The sequence below is a fragment of the Contarinia nasturtii genome, unplaced genomic scaffold (assembly GCF_009176525.2).
Source record: "Contarinia nasturtii isolate CC-2019 unplaced genomic scaffold, AAFC_CNas_1.1 Cnas_scaffold_1435, whole genome shotgun sequence".
In the NCBI taxonomy this organism is placed as follows: domain Eukaryota; kingdom Metazoa; phylum Arthropoda; class Insecta; order Diptera; family Cecidomyiidae; genus Contarinia; species Contarinia nasturtii.
The window spans coordinates 165638-183313 of record NW_022198772.1 but is presented as its reverse complement, the minus strand read 5'-3'; the positions used below and the strand labels follow the sequence as shown (position 1 = coordinate 183313).

Genomic DNA, 17676 nt, shown 5'->3' with positions numbered 1-17676 from the left:
CGCTTGTTGATTGAAGTTTCTGTAGCAAACGGAACACTTGAATTTCAGTGGTCGAGGACTAATATGAATTCGCATGATATGACGTTTCAAATCAACTTGCGTAGAGTAGAGTATTCTTTGCATAAAAAGCACTCGTAACGTTTAACTTTGCAATCGGTTTCATGTTCCAACTTGTCGTTGCTGTGGGAAAAGCCTTTCAAACAGATTGAACAACTGAATAGAAATTCGTTGACATGTGTTGTCATGTGCTTTTGAAGACCATCTTTTCTGGTGAATCGTTTTGGACACAAGGTGCATGGGAACGATTTTTCGCCGGTGTGCGTGAGAATGTGGTATTTCAAATAGCTTTTATGCGAAGTAGCATACTCGCACTTTGTACATTTGTGCTGTTTCCCACTTGGCTTCACTGCAACTCTGTCCTTTTTGCCACTGCAACTTTTGCTTTTGCAGACATCAATGCTTTTGGTTGCTTTGCCATTCGATGTAGTTGACTTTCGTTCATCCTTTTCCGACGATCGCTTCGGCACGTCACCTTGTTGGGCTCCATCAGAAGCACCTTCAGCTTTCGTTTCGATTTTTTCCGTTTTAACCTCTGGTTTAAATTCAACACCATCACAAACACCATCAAAATCGATTATGTCACCGTTTGGGTCACCAGCAATTGCATTATTGGGTCTATTGTTGGCCAATTCTGAAGTCGGCACCATGAGAATGCCACCTGCATCTTCTCTTTCTTCTTTGATCGTTGGCTCTGACTTTATGTCGGCCTCAGACAATGGCAATTCACTAGTTTCTGGCGGAATTTTGTTTGACCCATTTTTATCGGGTGGTTTGTCTCGACGACCATCCATCACAACTCACGTGCTGTCAATTAAAATCATTTATATTTTTTTAGCAAAGACAAATATTGTCAAAAGAATACAATAAAATCCATCACAATATTAACTCACCTTGAAATAAATCCAATAACAACGTAAATCTGAAGTTCAATCAATGTTTTCAATGCAAAATTAATATGTGAAACTTTTGTTGTGTGAATAACCAATATGGTGGTGGCGAACGAATAAAAATATTATATTATGTGTTGATGTTGTTAAAGCTCAGAGCATCAATATGCTGATGTAATGATGAAGTAGCAATGAACGCATACAATCACACAAGTTGTTAATATAGTCAATGTTCGAAAAGTATGAAAGAAGGGCTGTCGCTGATACAATCGAACTTCTTGCTGAGCAACTTGAGGTTTCGAAAATGGAATTAAATTTGATTTCAAAGAATCAAATAATTAAAAATCTGAAGTATTTTCAATCATACATGAATTTATGGAATTTTCGACACATAGAGTTATTGAATCGAAATTCTAAATGCGAGAAAGCTAGCGAAAAAGTATCGATAAAATGGATAAGAATTAGAATTAATTGAGAAACGATCAACGTTACGCTGATGTTGATGTATACAGTTTATGGGGAAAAGTCACAAATACAAAGCAAAGAACGCACACATTGTACTGTCAACATATTCGAAGTCTTTAGTGGATTTGTATGTGTCATCCTTAGAGCATACAGTATACATTGTACAAAGTAGAAGAAATTAGTCATTTCAAGAAAAAACACGTACAAACACCTTTTCAATAATTTACACAAGTACGCAAAAGAGGTAAATAGATTTTTTAATTTAATTTAATCTTCTGGATTAATTTCAATTTCTCACTTATTTCTTGTGAAATAAAAAAATATTCGAAATTAACGATACAAAAAAGGATTTACATTTGAACGCTGTAAAATAAAAACAACTACATTCGAACACAGAGTTTGTTTATTCATTTATTTGTTGGTCAAGCTTCTATACTTACTTTGTAGACAGTATATAATGTCATTCACTGTGCGACAAGTAACAGATCACGAGTAGCGTCAAAAGATTACAGCTTGCGTAATGTTGTAGGTTAAAAAAAACTTAACAAATATTTATTTTCAGTGAAATAACATTCATTTATTGACAACGGCGAATTGAATAAAATTATTAATATCTTTCGCTTTTTGAACAAATAGCAAAACTTTGCGCCCTAACGTTTTGACTTTGTGGTGTATCACAGCGCACGGTCCATTCAATGTTATTGACCGGATGACTTCCAGCTATAAACACCCAGCCAATACCTGCAACCACACTTTCACAATTTCCTCCACCACCCAATAGTTTCGTACCGTCAGGACAACGCGCAGTTGCCACCGGCCAACGGAACGCGACCGCTTCAGCTTTTATAATGTCACAAGCAATTTTCTATCAAGAAAAATTTATTAAACACAAAAATTGATTAAAATTACATTTTCTTACCTCGGAAGCAAGTGCGAAATAAATAAGCAAGAGAGCCGACATCAATTTCATGATTTTGTTGCTATGAATTCTATCTAATTTACAGGAAAATTATATAAACTCAATATATGAGTAATAACACACTGATTTTTGTAAACTGAATTAAAATCTGAAATGTTCTTGTCATTTATAAGGTCTCATTTCATTGTGTGAATCACATAATATGATAAGACAGTATCAGCTCGCACTACCAGATGAATCATACGCCAAAAATCGACGCTAATAAAGAACACCACACTTTCAATATTTTTCCCCTTTACGCTTACACATCTGGCGTTCCTTCAAAATCTCAATTTTTTCGCCTTCATAATGAAATGTGTTTTTTACCTTTCTGGAGATTGATCAAATTGAATATCATACGCTGTTTCCAGTTTCTCTGGTGCAATTATTCATAAGTTATATTAATCATTTTATGTGATAAATCAAAAACATTGCGACAGTATCAACGCAAAGTGCAAGAAATCAATGTTTCATTAAGTAAAACATTTTAGTTAGTTGTATTTAGATTTATGACTAATTTCAGTGAATAAACTGGTAAGTTTTGCAAATAAAACAAGGATCAAAATACACATTACTTACAATGATTGTAAATTACAACTTCTAATCATAAATAGACGAAAATAAAGTGGCACATGAAAGTGTGTAGCGAAAAGGTCAACCAATACATTCAAGGGATCGTTATCGTAAAGTTGCCTGTTTGTTTATTTGCTTCGCATAGAAAGACAAGAGAATGACTGACAAAAGAGAAAGAGAGAGAGAGAGAGAGAGAGAGAGAGAGTAACAGACATGTATAGTTCCTTTGCTTTCATTCATTGTGTGTCGCTGTGTTAATCATACAACATCACCCTGTAACCTTTTGGAGCTACTCGAATCTGTAAGATCAACACATGAACGAAAGCAAAGGAACCATAAGCATCTGTTACTCTCTCTCCTTTCTTTCTCTTTTCCTTTCGCTCTCTTCCTCACTCTTTCTATAACATGCAATAACGAAGCAATGATGTCCATGTGCCAATTAATGTTCGTCCCGTTATCATTACAACTATTGCATGCGCTGTGTATTTTGCAGAGCAGTATACTGGCTGGATATTTATCTGCTGCTATTTTCAGTTATTTATCTGCTGCTATATCAGCTGGATATTTATCTGCTGCATTCTTAGCAGCTGAGCGCATTATTTTACGTGTGTGTATGTATCTCACAGGCGATAGAATGAAGTAATTCACACTGTCACGCACCTTGTGCCAGTGACGCTACGTCACTACTGAGAATAGCATCTAAAAATATCAGCAGATAAATATCTAGCCATAATACTGCTTTGGTATTTTGAACCTTATTTGCAAGGCGTACCAGTGCTGTTCGTTACTGAAAGGAGTCATCAATCAATCAATGGTTTACTTAATGAATCATTCATTTTTTGCACTTTGCGGCATTGACGTGAGTGTGATACTGTCGCAAATTGCGACTCGCAATGCATTTATATTTATTAATAATTTATGAATAATTGAAAATGATAGGTCGGAAACAGCGTTCGATATTCAATCAAGCTTTGCTAGCCATAAAAGTAAAAAAAAATATTGAAGCCGAGAAAGTTACAATTTGGAAGGAACATCAGCAGGATTACATTTAAGATTATCATTGCGAGCGTAAAAAGAAAAAAAGCGTTGAAAACGTATATGCTACTGCTCTTTATTGGCGGAGAATCAACTTGATATATCATCAAGCTTTAAAATCGGTGTCGGTTTGCTTGCTTGTGACACACATAAGTTATGTGACATAACTCAAGCAAGATAACGTCTATCAAGTTGAAATTTTTTCGGGCCTCTGAGCCCGACATATGTTCATTTTTGTAAAAGAAAATTCAAATTCCACTTGTTTATATACACTGATACATTAAGCATTACTTCCAAATACATTATAATTTTGCTTGATTTTGCTATAGCAGTGTATTTTGTGTATGAAAGTTTCATCTGTTCGTATGACCTGATACCGTCTTATCACATTATGTGATTCACATAACGAAATGAGTTCAGACCTTATAAATGACAAGAACGTCTCACATTTTAATTCAGTTCACGGTTTAATCACAATGATCGCAATATACATTTTACCATTTCTCCTTGGTACTTTATGTCATGGAGTGTGCGCAAATGAATCGAATTCACCGAGAGCCGTTCAATTTGTGAGCCCTGTTAATCATACATTTCAATTGGAATTGAATGAATTAAAATCAATTTTGGAAAATGAAAATATTAAAAATCATCACGTTGTTGTTGTGTCCGTTGCTGGTGCATTTCGTCAAGGAAAAAGTTTTTTGCTCAATTTTTTCATCAAATATTTGGACGCTCAGGTGAGACCCCGACTTCAATCTTTTCACATTTCAATTTTGACTTTACAATTTTTTTGTCGTTTTAACAGTATAAAAAACACGATGTAACCGATTTTCTGGGAGAAAATGACATCAACACCCGATTAAATGGGTTCAAATATCGCAGCGGTAGAAAACCAGAAACAATTGGAATTTGGATTTGGTCTGAGGTTTTTACGCATGAATATTCAAATGGCGAAAAGGTGGCGATCATTTTAATCGATACACAAGGAATTTTTGATAGCAAAAGCAGCATACATGATTGTACAGTTATTTTTGCGTTGAGTACGCTTCTATCATCGGTTCAATGTTACAATTTAATGCAAAACATTAAAGAAGATGATTTACAATATTTGGACCTGTTTTCACAGTATGGCCGTCTTTTGGTGGAACAAAATACAAATGAAAAACCATTCCAAAAGCTAATCTTCATCATACGAGACTGGCCATACGCTTTTGAAACGAATTATGGATGGGATGATCATAAGGTCATTGTCAACGAAACTCTTAATCCAGATGAAGACCAAACACAAGATATGCATCAATTAAGATCGCGCATTCGAAGTAGTTTTGAAGAAATCAACGCCTTTTTAATGCCACATCCTGGATTGATTGTTGCACAAGGATCCGGTTTTACGGGTAGTTTAGAACAGATTTCAGCCGATTTCAAGCAGTACGTGAAATTATTGGTGGCCGGTATTTTTGCGCCTGAAAAGTTGCAAGTGAAAAAGATCAACGGACAAATATTGAGAGCACGAGATTTGATACAATATTTACAAGCATACACGAATGTGTTTAATGGTGACACATTACCCGCACCAACGACCGTTTTTAGGGTATGTTTTATTCGTATCTTTTGAATTATGAATAAATTATTTTGTTTAAATAGGCTACAGCAGAAACAAGCAATCAAATTCTGTACACAGACTGTTTGAATAACTATATGGACGCCGTGCAGAAATCAATTATCGAAGTTAAATTATATTTTAGTGAAAGTGAATTCTTTCAAATCCATTCCACCGCAAAGAATACAGCTATTTCACAGGTTTGGTCGATTCATTTATAAATTTTTTTGCTGAAAATCTCATTTTTCGCTGCAAAACTCATTTTTTTTCTACTAAAAATCTATTTTTTGCCAAAATATTTCTCTAAATAGTTTTTGAGTAAACCAAAACTTGGTGGCCAGGAATTTGCGACTTCTTTCCGAAATAAACTTGAAAATTCCATAGAAGAGAAATTCATTTCATTTAAATCCGAAAATGAACGAAAACGACTCGATTTTATTGTAAGTTTGAGCATTTTGACATTTTTTTCTAAGACATTCTACTTTATCGCACACATCAAATGCCATTTTTATTGATTGATTACAGCAAAAAGCAAATTTGTATAATGATAAAGTTGGTCGTGAAGCATTTAACTCAGCCAAGCAAAAGGCGCATAACGAGATTCTTGCATCAAATTTGGAGAATTTTAATTTACACAATGTCTGTTCAACAGTAAAATGGGCTGCTTTGGCGGAGGTTTGTGTATTTATTTTTCTTCTTCCTTTTTTCTGTTCTCACTCAAAATGCCTTCGAATTTTAGTTTGATGAAAAGAAATTGGGAAATGCAGACATCGCTGTCAGTTTTCGTGAAAAACTGTTGCGAGACTTGGAAAACTTCGAATCGGACCTATTTAAAACGCTCGAAGCGTTCAAACAGAGTCAAAATCACTATAGCAGTTCAATGCAACGATCTCTTGACCAAGTCGAATACCTCGAACACGGTAATCTTTGGCAACAACATCAACGGGTGAAGAATGAAGCCAATGCACAGGTTTGGTCATCAATTTCCAATCTTTTTAACCCAAATTTACGCTTTAATTTGTTACTATTTTGCTACAGTTTCTGGGAAAATCAATCGATGGCGAAATTAAGGTTACGATTCAGCAAAAACTTGATAAATTCATCGAAGAAAAGTTTCCCTCATTTGACGAACAGAATAAAACAAAGCGTCGAAATTTTATGGCAAGTATTTTGTCACTTTTTGTATTTCTTTATGTAAATTTCTTTCGTTTCGTTTTCCTTCCATAAATATTGAAACAATTTCTCGTGTAAATATGCAGAAAGTTGAGACTGAACTGGTTAGAGCTGAAGTAGTTGCTTTTCGCTGGCCCGTGGCGGTTGCACGTTGTCCCAGTGGTTCAAGACTAGTTGGTGGCGGGGGAAATTGCAGAAGTATTACACCCGTGGGTTGGGTATTTGTAGCCGGAAATTTTCCAGCAAATGACTACGAATGGATTGTACGGTGCGATACTCCAGAGAGGCAAAATGTCATGGGCGAAAGCTGGGCTATTTGTGTGAAAAATGAACGTTTTTAAAAATAGAATAAATTTGATGGAATAAGAACTTGTTTTAATTTTTTTTAATTTTCCGCAAAGCATATTCGCTCTCAATTTGACAGCTCATCAATTCGTCGCTTCAGCAAAATATAATTGGCGCCACTGATTGCGTCTTTCGTGCATCACTCCATATATTACGTCATTGTATCATCATACTTCATCGTGTGCGGATCAAACATTTTGGTCTCTCTATGCAGCTCAAGGCATTCAAATACACTAAGTGCATATCTATCGATTTTATTACAATCCAAAACAGCCACTATCGAATTTTTATCTAAAGAAAATAAATTTTCATCACAAAATTTAAGAGTAAAAATTTTTCGGTGTTATTCTAGTTCTTCTGTTGTACACGTACACACATACACGAAGGTGAGTAAAAATGGTTTGTTCTAAAAAACAAAACTGAACCATTTTATTTTTATAAAATTGTAAGAAGGCTGTTTCCATTGAAATCCGCTTGAAATAATTGTTAATAAATCGTCAAATTGAAGTCTATTGAAATTTACATGACAATCAACATATTCCGATTCTCGGAATAAAAAGGCAACATGGCGTCTATTGCCACTAAACATACATAACGAAAGAATGAAATAATCCATAATCGTGTGAATTGAGTGATCAATAGAGGCCATATTGAATTCCGATAAATTTCTTGACATTCCATATTTATTTTAATTGCTTCAGAATAAGTGGAATAATTAATAAAATTCCAAACATTTATTCTTGTTTTGTATTTACTTTTGTGCCTAATTCAGGAAAACGATGAATCCATTTCGATGCAAGGGTGTTAGTGGCAGAAAGGTTGGCCACAAGTGCAAATGCAAGCCAAATTGTTCACAAATCACGGTGAAGGAAGAAGTCAAAGAAGAGCCGAATGATATGATTCAGTACTCACCGCCACCATCGCCAATTGGAACGGGTGCTACCATCAAATCGGAGAGCGAGAGTGACGACGATTGTATACAGAACGTTGTCAAGGATGAAATCAAATGTGAAGATGAATGTGTAAAGAAGGAATGCGGCACAGCACACGATGATGGCGAAAGTGGAATCGACGAAAATGGTCTAGTTGATGCTAATGCTGACAATCCAAACCGTGATGATATGCCGCACACATCAAATGGCAATGGAAAAAAACCAAAAGTTGTGAAAAAAGTACGCAAGGGCAAAACAACAAAGAAATCAAAGGTCGCACCAAATCTGAAGAAGCACAAGTGTAATGTATGCAATTATTTGGCATCGCACAAGTCAATACTCACAGGGCACATGCGGGTTCACACCGGTGAGAGACCCTTTGCTTGTGAAGTATGTGCAAAAGCTTTTAAAGAGAAGAGTAAAATGAAGCGCCATAAGAAAGTCCATGTAGCCGAATTACCATTCTGTTGTTCGAAGTGCCGAATTGACTTCACAGAAGAAATCGACAAGATAAACCACGAAAATAAATGCAAACGACCCCAATACCAATGCCATGTATGTAAAAGCACAACTTCGAATTTGTCACATCTGAAAGAACACATGCGAATCCATAATGGTGTGAGACCATTCAAATGCCGTGTTTGCTCCAAAACATTTACTATGAAACATCATCTAAATGTGCATTTACGCACCCACGTTGAACAACTGCCATTCAACTGCCAGAAATGTGGCCAGCGATTTGGTGACGAAAACCAGAAGAAATCGCATGAAGATCGTTGCAACCGTCGCCGATACAATTGTTATCTATGTCAGTACAAATGTTTTAACAAATGTCATTTGCAGCAGCACATGCGATCAAAGCACACCGATGAAAAACCTTTTTCGTGTGGTATTTGTCAAAAGGCATACCGTAGAAAACATGGTCTTAAGCAACATTTGACAACACACAACAGAAAACAACCGATTCGTTGCTCAAAATGCTGGAAGATGTTTGCAGAAGAATGCTACAAGAAGGCACACGAAGAACGATGCAAACGACGAACCTACCAGTGCTATTTATGCAAAATTGTAAAGCAAGATTCACAACAATTGAAAGGTCATACACGAACTCACCACACTGGCGTTAAACCATTTTCATGCAAATTGTGTGGAATGTGCTTTACATGGCGATGTGCTGCCAAACGACACATGAAAAATATTCATTACATCAAGAAGTAATGTTGAATTCACATCAGCCAACTTATTTGATTCGTTGCAAAATGGTAAACTAACTTCAAAAATATTTGTAATTCCTAACTACGAGGGTCACTATTTAAGTTTTTTCAAAAACATATATAAGACAATGGGGTTTCATCGAAAATGGTTTTATTGTTTTTCAAAATATTCGCCATGATGATCAATACACTTTTGCATTCGCTCGAACCATTTGTCATAGCATTCATGCCACTCCGAAAGTGATATCTCCAAAACGTGTGTTTTGAACGCATCAACTGCTTCTTCGGGCGATGAAAATCGTTCACCACGCAGTTTATTCTTCACGCTCGGGAATAAAAAGAAATCGTTGGGTGCCAAATCAGGACTGTACGGCGGATGACCCATTAAATCGATCTTTTGACCGGTCAAATAATCGACTGTTTGATGAGATGTGTGAGAGCTCGCATTATCATGATGAAGAATTATTTTGCGACGGCGGTTGTTTTTTCTTATTTCACCAAACACTTCGGGCAAACAAATGGTGGTGTACCAATCAGAATTGACGGTCTTACGAGCCTCTAGTGGAACTGTTGCCACATGACCACTTATCGCGTAAAAACAGGCGACCATTTGCTTCGCAACACTTCGAGCTCGAACAACTTTTGTTGGGTTATCTTCACTTTGAAAGACCCATACAGTCGACTGCTGTTTAGTTTCGGGCTCATACGCGTAGATCCATGATTCGCCACCAGTGACGATAAAATACACGGATTTTGAAACACCACGATTGAATTTCTTGAGCATTTGTTTACACCAATCGACACGAGCCTTTTTTTGAGCGATTGTCAAATTATGTGGTATCCAACGAGAGCAAATCTTTCTGACAGCTAAATGTTCATGTAAAATCTTAAATACGCTGGTCGCACTAATGCCCAGGGATGCCTCAATCTCGTGATATGTTACATGACGATCTTCCATTATCATATTTCTGACAGCATCGATGTTTTCTGGTACAACAACTGATTTTGGACGACCTTCGCGGAACTCGTCGATGAGCGATAGGCGACCGCGCTTGAATTCGTTGTACCAATTATAAATTGTCCGAAGACTTGGTACTTCATCGTCAAAGGCCAAATGAAGTTGATCAAAACACTGTTGTTGTGATACACCCAATCGAAAGTGGAAAAAAATAATCGCTCGAAAATTTTCACGAGTAAAATTCATTTTTTGGCTGAGACGCAATTTACATGTTACGGTAAACAATACAAATAACGATCGAATGACAAAACGTTCTGAGAACGTTTATGCTACAAAATGTTAAACTTAACGAATATGACAATGGTTTGCATCGGGCAATACTAAAACATACATATTGAAGAAACTTAAATAGTCGCCTACGTAATACTTAATCAGAACAATCGAATAAGAAACATGTTCATACGGTAAAACAAATAATTCAACTGTTGCTATACTTTTGCATAAAATAAATCAAATATGCATTACAAAAAAGAGTAGTTTTTTATCTCAATATGAAATAAGGTCCCTCCATTAAAATTGTTTTGAAATTAATAATTAGGATCAAGTGTTATGCAAGTAAAAAAGACTCATAAAAGACTCATTCAAAATTGAGGACGAACATCCAATGATGGTGGAGAATAAAATCTTGTTAAAGCTGGCAGAAAAAAGTATTTACGGACATTTACAAGCGTTCCAATGACTAAAATCAAGCAGTCAATTTGATAAATTGCGATTGATTTTCGGTGAAATAAAAAGTCTTACGGGAGTAAGACGAACTTTTCCGCACTGTGGTAGTTGCGTATTTTATTAAGAAAGTTCAAAATAATATTTGTTCGATTTTTCAAGCCTTTCAAGCGTCGTAAAGTTCGAGACCAAAAAATATGTTTCAACTTTGGCAACGAAATATTTTTTAATTTAATAGCAGAAGTACCCGAGAAAAGATTTTTCACACTTTCATGATGAACCCATTTGTACGACATTTGAAAGTATTCTATTTTCTAACAAAATACTATAAAAAATATGTCTGACGTTAATTTTGCCATAAAAATTATTTTTGAAACACTTTCCATAACTAAAGTCACAAAAAATTTGGATCTTTGTATGGGAGCCATGTCTGTATGCTATATTAATGGTGTGAAACTTTGCACAGGTTATTTTTTCACAAAAAAATAACATTCGTAGGGTTTGGAGAAATTTCAACCAAAATTAAGGGTACCTCCCATACAAAATATTCGTTTTTGAGCCAAAAATTTAAAATTTTGTATGGAAGGTACCCCTAACTTTGATCGAAATCTCTTCAAACTTTCAGAATGTTATTATTTTGTGTAAAAAATAGTCTGTGCAAAGTTTCACGTCATTAAAGTATCATACAGGCATGGCTCCCATACAAAAATTCAATTTTTTGTGACTTTTACAAGGAAACTGTATTAAAAAATATGTCTGACGTTAATTTTGCCATAGAAATTATTTTTGAAACACTTTTCATAACTCACAAAAAAATAACATTCGGAAGGTTTGGAGAAATTTTAACCAAAATTAAGAGTACCTCCCATGCAAAATATTCGTTTTTGAGCCAAAAATTGAAAATTTTTTATGGGAGGTACCCCTAATTTTGATTGAAATCTCTTCAAACTTTCAGAATGTTATTTTTTTGTGTAAAAAATAGACTGTGCAAAGTTTCACGTCATTAAGGTAGCATACAGGCATGGCTCCCATACAAAAATTCATTTTTTTTTGTGATTTTTTCAAGGAAACTGTTTTAAAAATTGATTGTATCTCAAAAATAACCTCAGATTCGGTTTTCTCGTGCCAAAAAACCCCCCAATACATATTTTTGAATGTTTAAGTCCACATTAAGTATGACTTTTGGACGAAAATTGGACTCTTTTTCATAGGTATCCATCCCTGCGACATGACACTGTATTGCAAAAAGTGACATGGTGGCGCCATGTACAACATGGTGGTGAAAGAACAAATTTTCATGTAAGAGCATGTACGACCACATTATTGATGTTAGTTGTTATCAACTTGGATGAAATAATTTGTGGTCGCAAATGCAAAATGTGCGTGGTCGCAAAGAGTGAACATAAAATTTATCTATTTTCAAAAATAAAATGTTTACAATTAGAAAATTCCTTGCGATTTCATCATCTTTGTATTTAAAATTTATTTCGTTTAAAAAAAAGTAGAAGAAAAAACAAATCGTCTATCACAGTGTGGTCGCAAATACGTTGTGTGGTCGCACATGCAAAGTTTGTTCTTTCACCACCATATTACAGGTACATGGCGCCACCATGTCACTTTTTTCATGTCGGGGGGATGTAGGTATCACTCCAGGCATGACATTTTTTCCCATCAACCAAAGTCGCTCAAAAGCTAATGATTTCTATTCCTCGGGACCCCCAATCATCCTGTAAAGTCAGATTTTGAATTAAGTTTCTACGATGAGCGCAATCTTGCTAACAAATTTTGCGTACGACGTACAACGTACGACGTACAACGTACGACGTACGACGTACAGAATAACATAAACCATGCTCAAAACGGCCTGATTCGGGTTCGCTGACCTCAGAAACGTCCAGAAAACATGTTTCTGAAGTTTTCAAAATTTTGACCGATTACAATACTTTTCACCTTACACTATGTGTGCGGAAAAGTAAAAAGAACATATTTGGTTTTTGGAAAAAAGATCGTCTGAATGTATTAAATTTACTATTATAAAGTTTTATGCTAACGAATTTTTTTTTCGTTGTTTGAATTATGGCGCGAAAAACGTTCGCACACAGTTTGAAAGTTCATCAATTTTGACGTATCATTCTGTGTCGTTCTGTATGATCAAAGATGGTGCACTGTCATCTCCTCTCGTGCCAAACATTATTCGACTAACAAGCGACTATTGCATCATACTTCGTATCTGATATAGCATATTTCGTCTTGTGCGGAATAAAGTTTTCAATCCATTTTCCATCTTTGAGCATTAAAATAAAGTATTTTCAGTAAAATCATTTAATCGTATTGCAAAATAAAAGCTTCGTTCTAAAGATTAAATTTCTTGCCAAATTTCGTGAACAGCAAAATTTTCCATAATTTACGTCCATTAGTAGTGGTACCCCAACACACAAAAAATCTTGTTTGGCAAATAAATCTGAAGTAAGTTCTGTTTCTCTACAACGTTTTGAAAACATTATTTACATTAAAATCGGCTCTTAAAAATTATCCCCAAGCAGTGTTGGGTAATTGTAAAAAAATGCAAAGATAAGATAATATCTTGGGTGTATCTTACAATAGATACTTTCAAAGATATTTTTACGCAGAAAAAATCACATAATTTTGGACTTTAGATACTCAAAAATATCTAGATAACTCTAAGTATCTAGATATTCAAAAGTATCTAGATAATTTCATTATCTTTTCATATAAATAATTTTATAAGCAGATAAGATATATTTTCCAAATTTTTTTGAATTTTTTCGTAAAAATCTCAAAATATCTTAAAAAGATCTAAAGATACCACCAAGATATCGAAAGAAAACTTAGTTATCTAGATAAGATGAGATATATTCGTCAAAGATAAGACAAGATATAAGATATCATCTTATCTGGCATCTTATCTGGTATCTCATCTTATCTAATATCTTTACCCAACACTGCCCCCAAGTCGCGCCATGGAACTTTTCCAAAAATCGAACTTTTTTCTTCTCGTACAACATTTTCAATTCTTGGAAAAAGAATTCAATATGACGTCTATGGTCGCTAACAAACACACATTTGTATAGAAATGGCGTCAAACATTTGTACAAGTTGGTGTTTCATGATCGTACCCTTCTGTTTTTAAAAGAAGCAATTTTTTCTAAAAACAACCGAAGTATATAAATTCCCTTGATTTATCGATTGTTCCGAAAGAAACATAGCGTGATTGGATTGTGTATGGAACAACATGAATAGACACATTTTTGTGTGTCCCTGAATAAAGACCATTCTACTAAAATTGAATTTTATAAACGTACATTTACTTTCTGTCGAATGAACGAAAGCCGATTAATTCTGAAATAAATCTCATTTGAAAACTTTTTACAGCATCTTTTTAACCGATTCCATCCGAACATTAACCAAAAAATGGCCCCAAACACCAAGCAACATGTTTCTGTCAAACAACAAGCCGCCAAACAGTACGAGATTCATTTGCATGACAAGGCTGGGGCTGGTCTTTACTTGCAGCCGGATTTGGCGGATGTCAACTTTTTGTTTTACGAAGAAAACACGACCAATGCTACTGCAAAAAAATTAATCGAAAAAGTGCCAGCTCACAAGGTGCATTTAGCCTCCGCAAGCTCTGTATTCCATGCCGAGTTCTACGGTTCAATTAAGGAAAAAGGTGACGTGGAAATCGTCGATTCATCGCCAGAGGCGTTCAAAGAATTTTTGCAGTGTTTTTACCTCGGCACTGTTACATTCACAATGGAGCACATCCCTGAAATCATGTATTTGGCCAATAAAAACATGGTCGCCGACTGCATGGATGGATGTGCCAAATATCTGACAGACAATTTATCATGGACCAACGTTTGCTGGGTGTATGACTTGGCCATACTGCACGAACACCAACAGTTGAAGCAATTTTGTAATAAATTCATTATTTCGAATGCTGAACGAGTGCTAGAATCGTATGGATTCCTCGTTTGCAGTCAAAAATTGTTACGTGAAATTCTTAAATTGAATCTTCGTTGCAAAGAATCAACCGTATTTAATCGCTGCTTGGCTTGGGCAAAGAATGCATGCCAAAAAAACGAGTGGATGGACGAAAAAAATGGATTGAATTTGCGGTACCAATTGGGCGATTGTTTGTTCTTAATTCGATTCGGAACAATGACAATTCAGGAATTTTCGAAAGCCACACTCAAGTGTGTTGGAATGTTTACAGCTGATGAATTAGGCGATATAATGCATTCTATAACGTTAAAGAAATTTGTATCTAAAAAATTTAATCAAAATCCTCGAATTTTCTGGGACGAGAGCAAAGTTTGGAAGTGTGTGTCAAGTCAAACAAATTCTGCAGCGCAACAACTCCAAAGCCGTGAAAGTGTTTTCATTACGTCGAACAAGATGACGTTGCTTGGCGGAGTGGGTTTTACCTACATTTATGATGGTCATAACGCTCTCAGTGTATTGAATGCAAAAGTCAGCATTGTGGAAATAAACGGCCATTCATTTCCTACCGAAACGGGAACCATTCTAATTGAAGAGACGATGAACATTCATTGCCGTCCAGTAAATTACATGAAGCTTCCGATACCAACCGTTATCAATGCAAGCAACACATACCAAATTTGTATAGAATTTTCAAACTACCACAGAATGGCCTACGCTTCCAGATGCAGTCTTGGCGAAGTAACATCAGAGAAGGGCCTAAGCATTGCATTCCAAAATGATAGCGGCCGCGGGCATATAATTTATGGCTTGAAGGTAATCGACCTATAGCTCGAACATTTGTTGGAGATTTGATTTTATTGATTTTCGACGACAACATTTTCTTTCATATAAACAACGAACAAAACAAAAATAAATTCAAATTTTAAACAATTGCATTTGAACGAGAAAAAAAACAATACATTTTGAAAGCTTCTTTAAAACAATATTTCATTAACTTTTGTACTAAATGAAAGCTTTATAAATCCACAATTCCATTGATTTCAATGATCTTATTCTATCATTTGTTTTTTTCCAAACTTTTAAACAGGCAACCAGAAAGCACATATAGAATTTCAATTTGATTGATAGGCTATTTCAAATATATAAAGAAAGAGGAAGGTGAGATGGTCTTTTTGTTTCATGATTCCATCAACGGAAATAAGTGCATTATTCGGAAGATAATTAAGATTTATCAATGCTCAATGTTTCTAATATTTTCTATCTAACTGTTACTTATAAAAGAATATAAATGGAACACTTCATCGATATATATCAATCGTTGAAATAAGATGATTATTTTAAAGATATTTTAAAATTGTATACCCAATAGTTGAACTCAATCAATAAATTCCTCTCTGCAAAATTTCTCACAAGAAATGTGACCGTTTGATTCTATTAATTTCGTGATTATTTTTAATATTTGCATTTGTTGTCAAACTTAACATGTAACACTTGCCTTTCCCAAGAAATAAGGTCTCTTACTGTGTGAAATTCTCTCGGAATATTCCAAACATTTCCTTCTTTTCTGGAAGTAATTCCATCCCAGTGATGAGTTTCATCTCAAAACGTGGCTATAGAATTGTAAAACATTCTCTTTCAAAGAATTTTTGATTTTGGATTTTTTGTATAAATTTGTTTGAAAAATCCTTTTTCCTAGGGGAAAATATCGAATAAAATAAGTTACGAATATGCTGCGTATAAGAATATAAACCGAAGAATATTTGCAAATAATATTTGCAAATAACTCCGTATATATGTGGTTTATACGCATTAAATTCATACACATCAAATGGCAATAGAAAGAAGCCAAAAGGTGCAAAGAAAGTGCGCAAGGGCAAAACAACAAAGAAATCAAAGTTGAAGAAGCACAAGTGTAGTGTATGCAGTTATTCGACATCAGACAAGTCAATACTCACACGGCACATGCGTGTTCACACCGGCGAGAGGCCCTTTACTTGTGAAATATGTGCAAAAGCTTTTAATCACAAGTATAATCTCAATCGTCTTAAGAAAGTCCATGCAGCAAAATTACCGTTCCGTTGTTCGAAGTGCCAAATTGGCTTCACAGAAGAAATCGAGAAGATTAACCACGAAATTAAATGCAAACGGCCCCAATACCAATGCCATTTATGTAAGAGCACAAGCCAGGATTTGTCACATCTGAAAGAACACATGCGAATCCATAATGGCGTGAAGCCATTCAAATGCCGTGTTTGCTCCAAAACATTTACTAGAAAATACCATTTATGTGCATTCACGATCCCATGTCGAACAACTGCTATTTGACTGCCGGAAATGCGGCCAACGATTCAAAGACGAAAACCATAAGAAATGGCATGAAGATCGTTGTACTCAGTACAAATGTTTTAACAAAAGTCTCTTGCAGTGGCACATGCAATCAAAGCACACTGGTGAAAAACCATTTTCGTGCGGTGTATGTCAAAAGGCATTCCGTCAGAAAAGGAATATTAAGCGACATGTGGCAACGCACAACAGAAAACAACCGATTTGTTGCTCAAAATGCTGGAAGAAGTTTGCAGAAGAAGGCGACAAGAAGGAACACGAAGAACGGTGCAAACGACGGACCGACCAGTGCTATTTATGCAAAATTGTAATGCGAGATTCAACACAATTGAAAGGCCATATGCATACTCACCATACTGGCGTTAAACCATTTTCATGCGAATAGTGTGAATTGCTCTTTACATGGCGATGTGCTGCCAAACTTCACATGAAAAATATCCATCA

At 35.4% G+C, this 17676-nt stretch overlaps 2 protein-coding genes across 2 annotated transcripts; one reads left to right on the top strand and one right to left on the bottom strand.

The window, feature by feature from the left end:
• Positions 1 to 1963: 1963 nt before the first annotated feature.
• LOC116346115 (shufflon protein B'-like) lies at positions 1964 to 2480 on the bottom strand. The gene is made up of 2 exons (XM_031776022.1): positions 2332 to 2480; positions 1964 to 2277 (listed from the first exon to the last, which is right to left on the bottom strand). Exons 1-2 carry the CDS (start codon positions 2380 to 2382, stop codon positions 2020 to 2022), a joined length of 309 nt encoding a protein of 102 aa, XP_031631882.1. The 5' UTR covers positions 2383 to 2480; the 3' UTR covers positions 1964 to 2019.
• A 1951-nt stretch (positions 2481 to 4431) lies between these two features.
• LOC116346112 (atlastin-like) lies at positions 4432 to 7120 on the top strand. Its single transcript, XM_031776018.1, has 8 exons — positions 4432 to 4715; positions 4784 to 5569; positions 5623 to 5778; positions 5890 to 6018; positions 6104 to 6253; positions 6318 to 6548; positions 6617 to 6739; positions 6838 to 7120. Exons 1-8 carry the CDS (start codon positions 4455 to 4457, stop codon positions 7090 to 7092), a joined length of 2091 nt encoding a protein of 696 aa, XP_031631878.1. The 5' UTR covers positions 4432 to 4454; the 3' UTR covers positions 7093 to 7120.
• The last annotated feature ends 10556 nt before the right edge of the window (positions 7121 to 17676 follow it).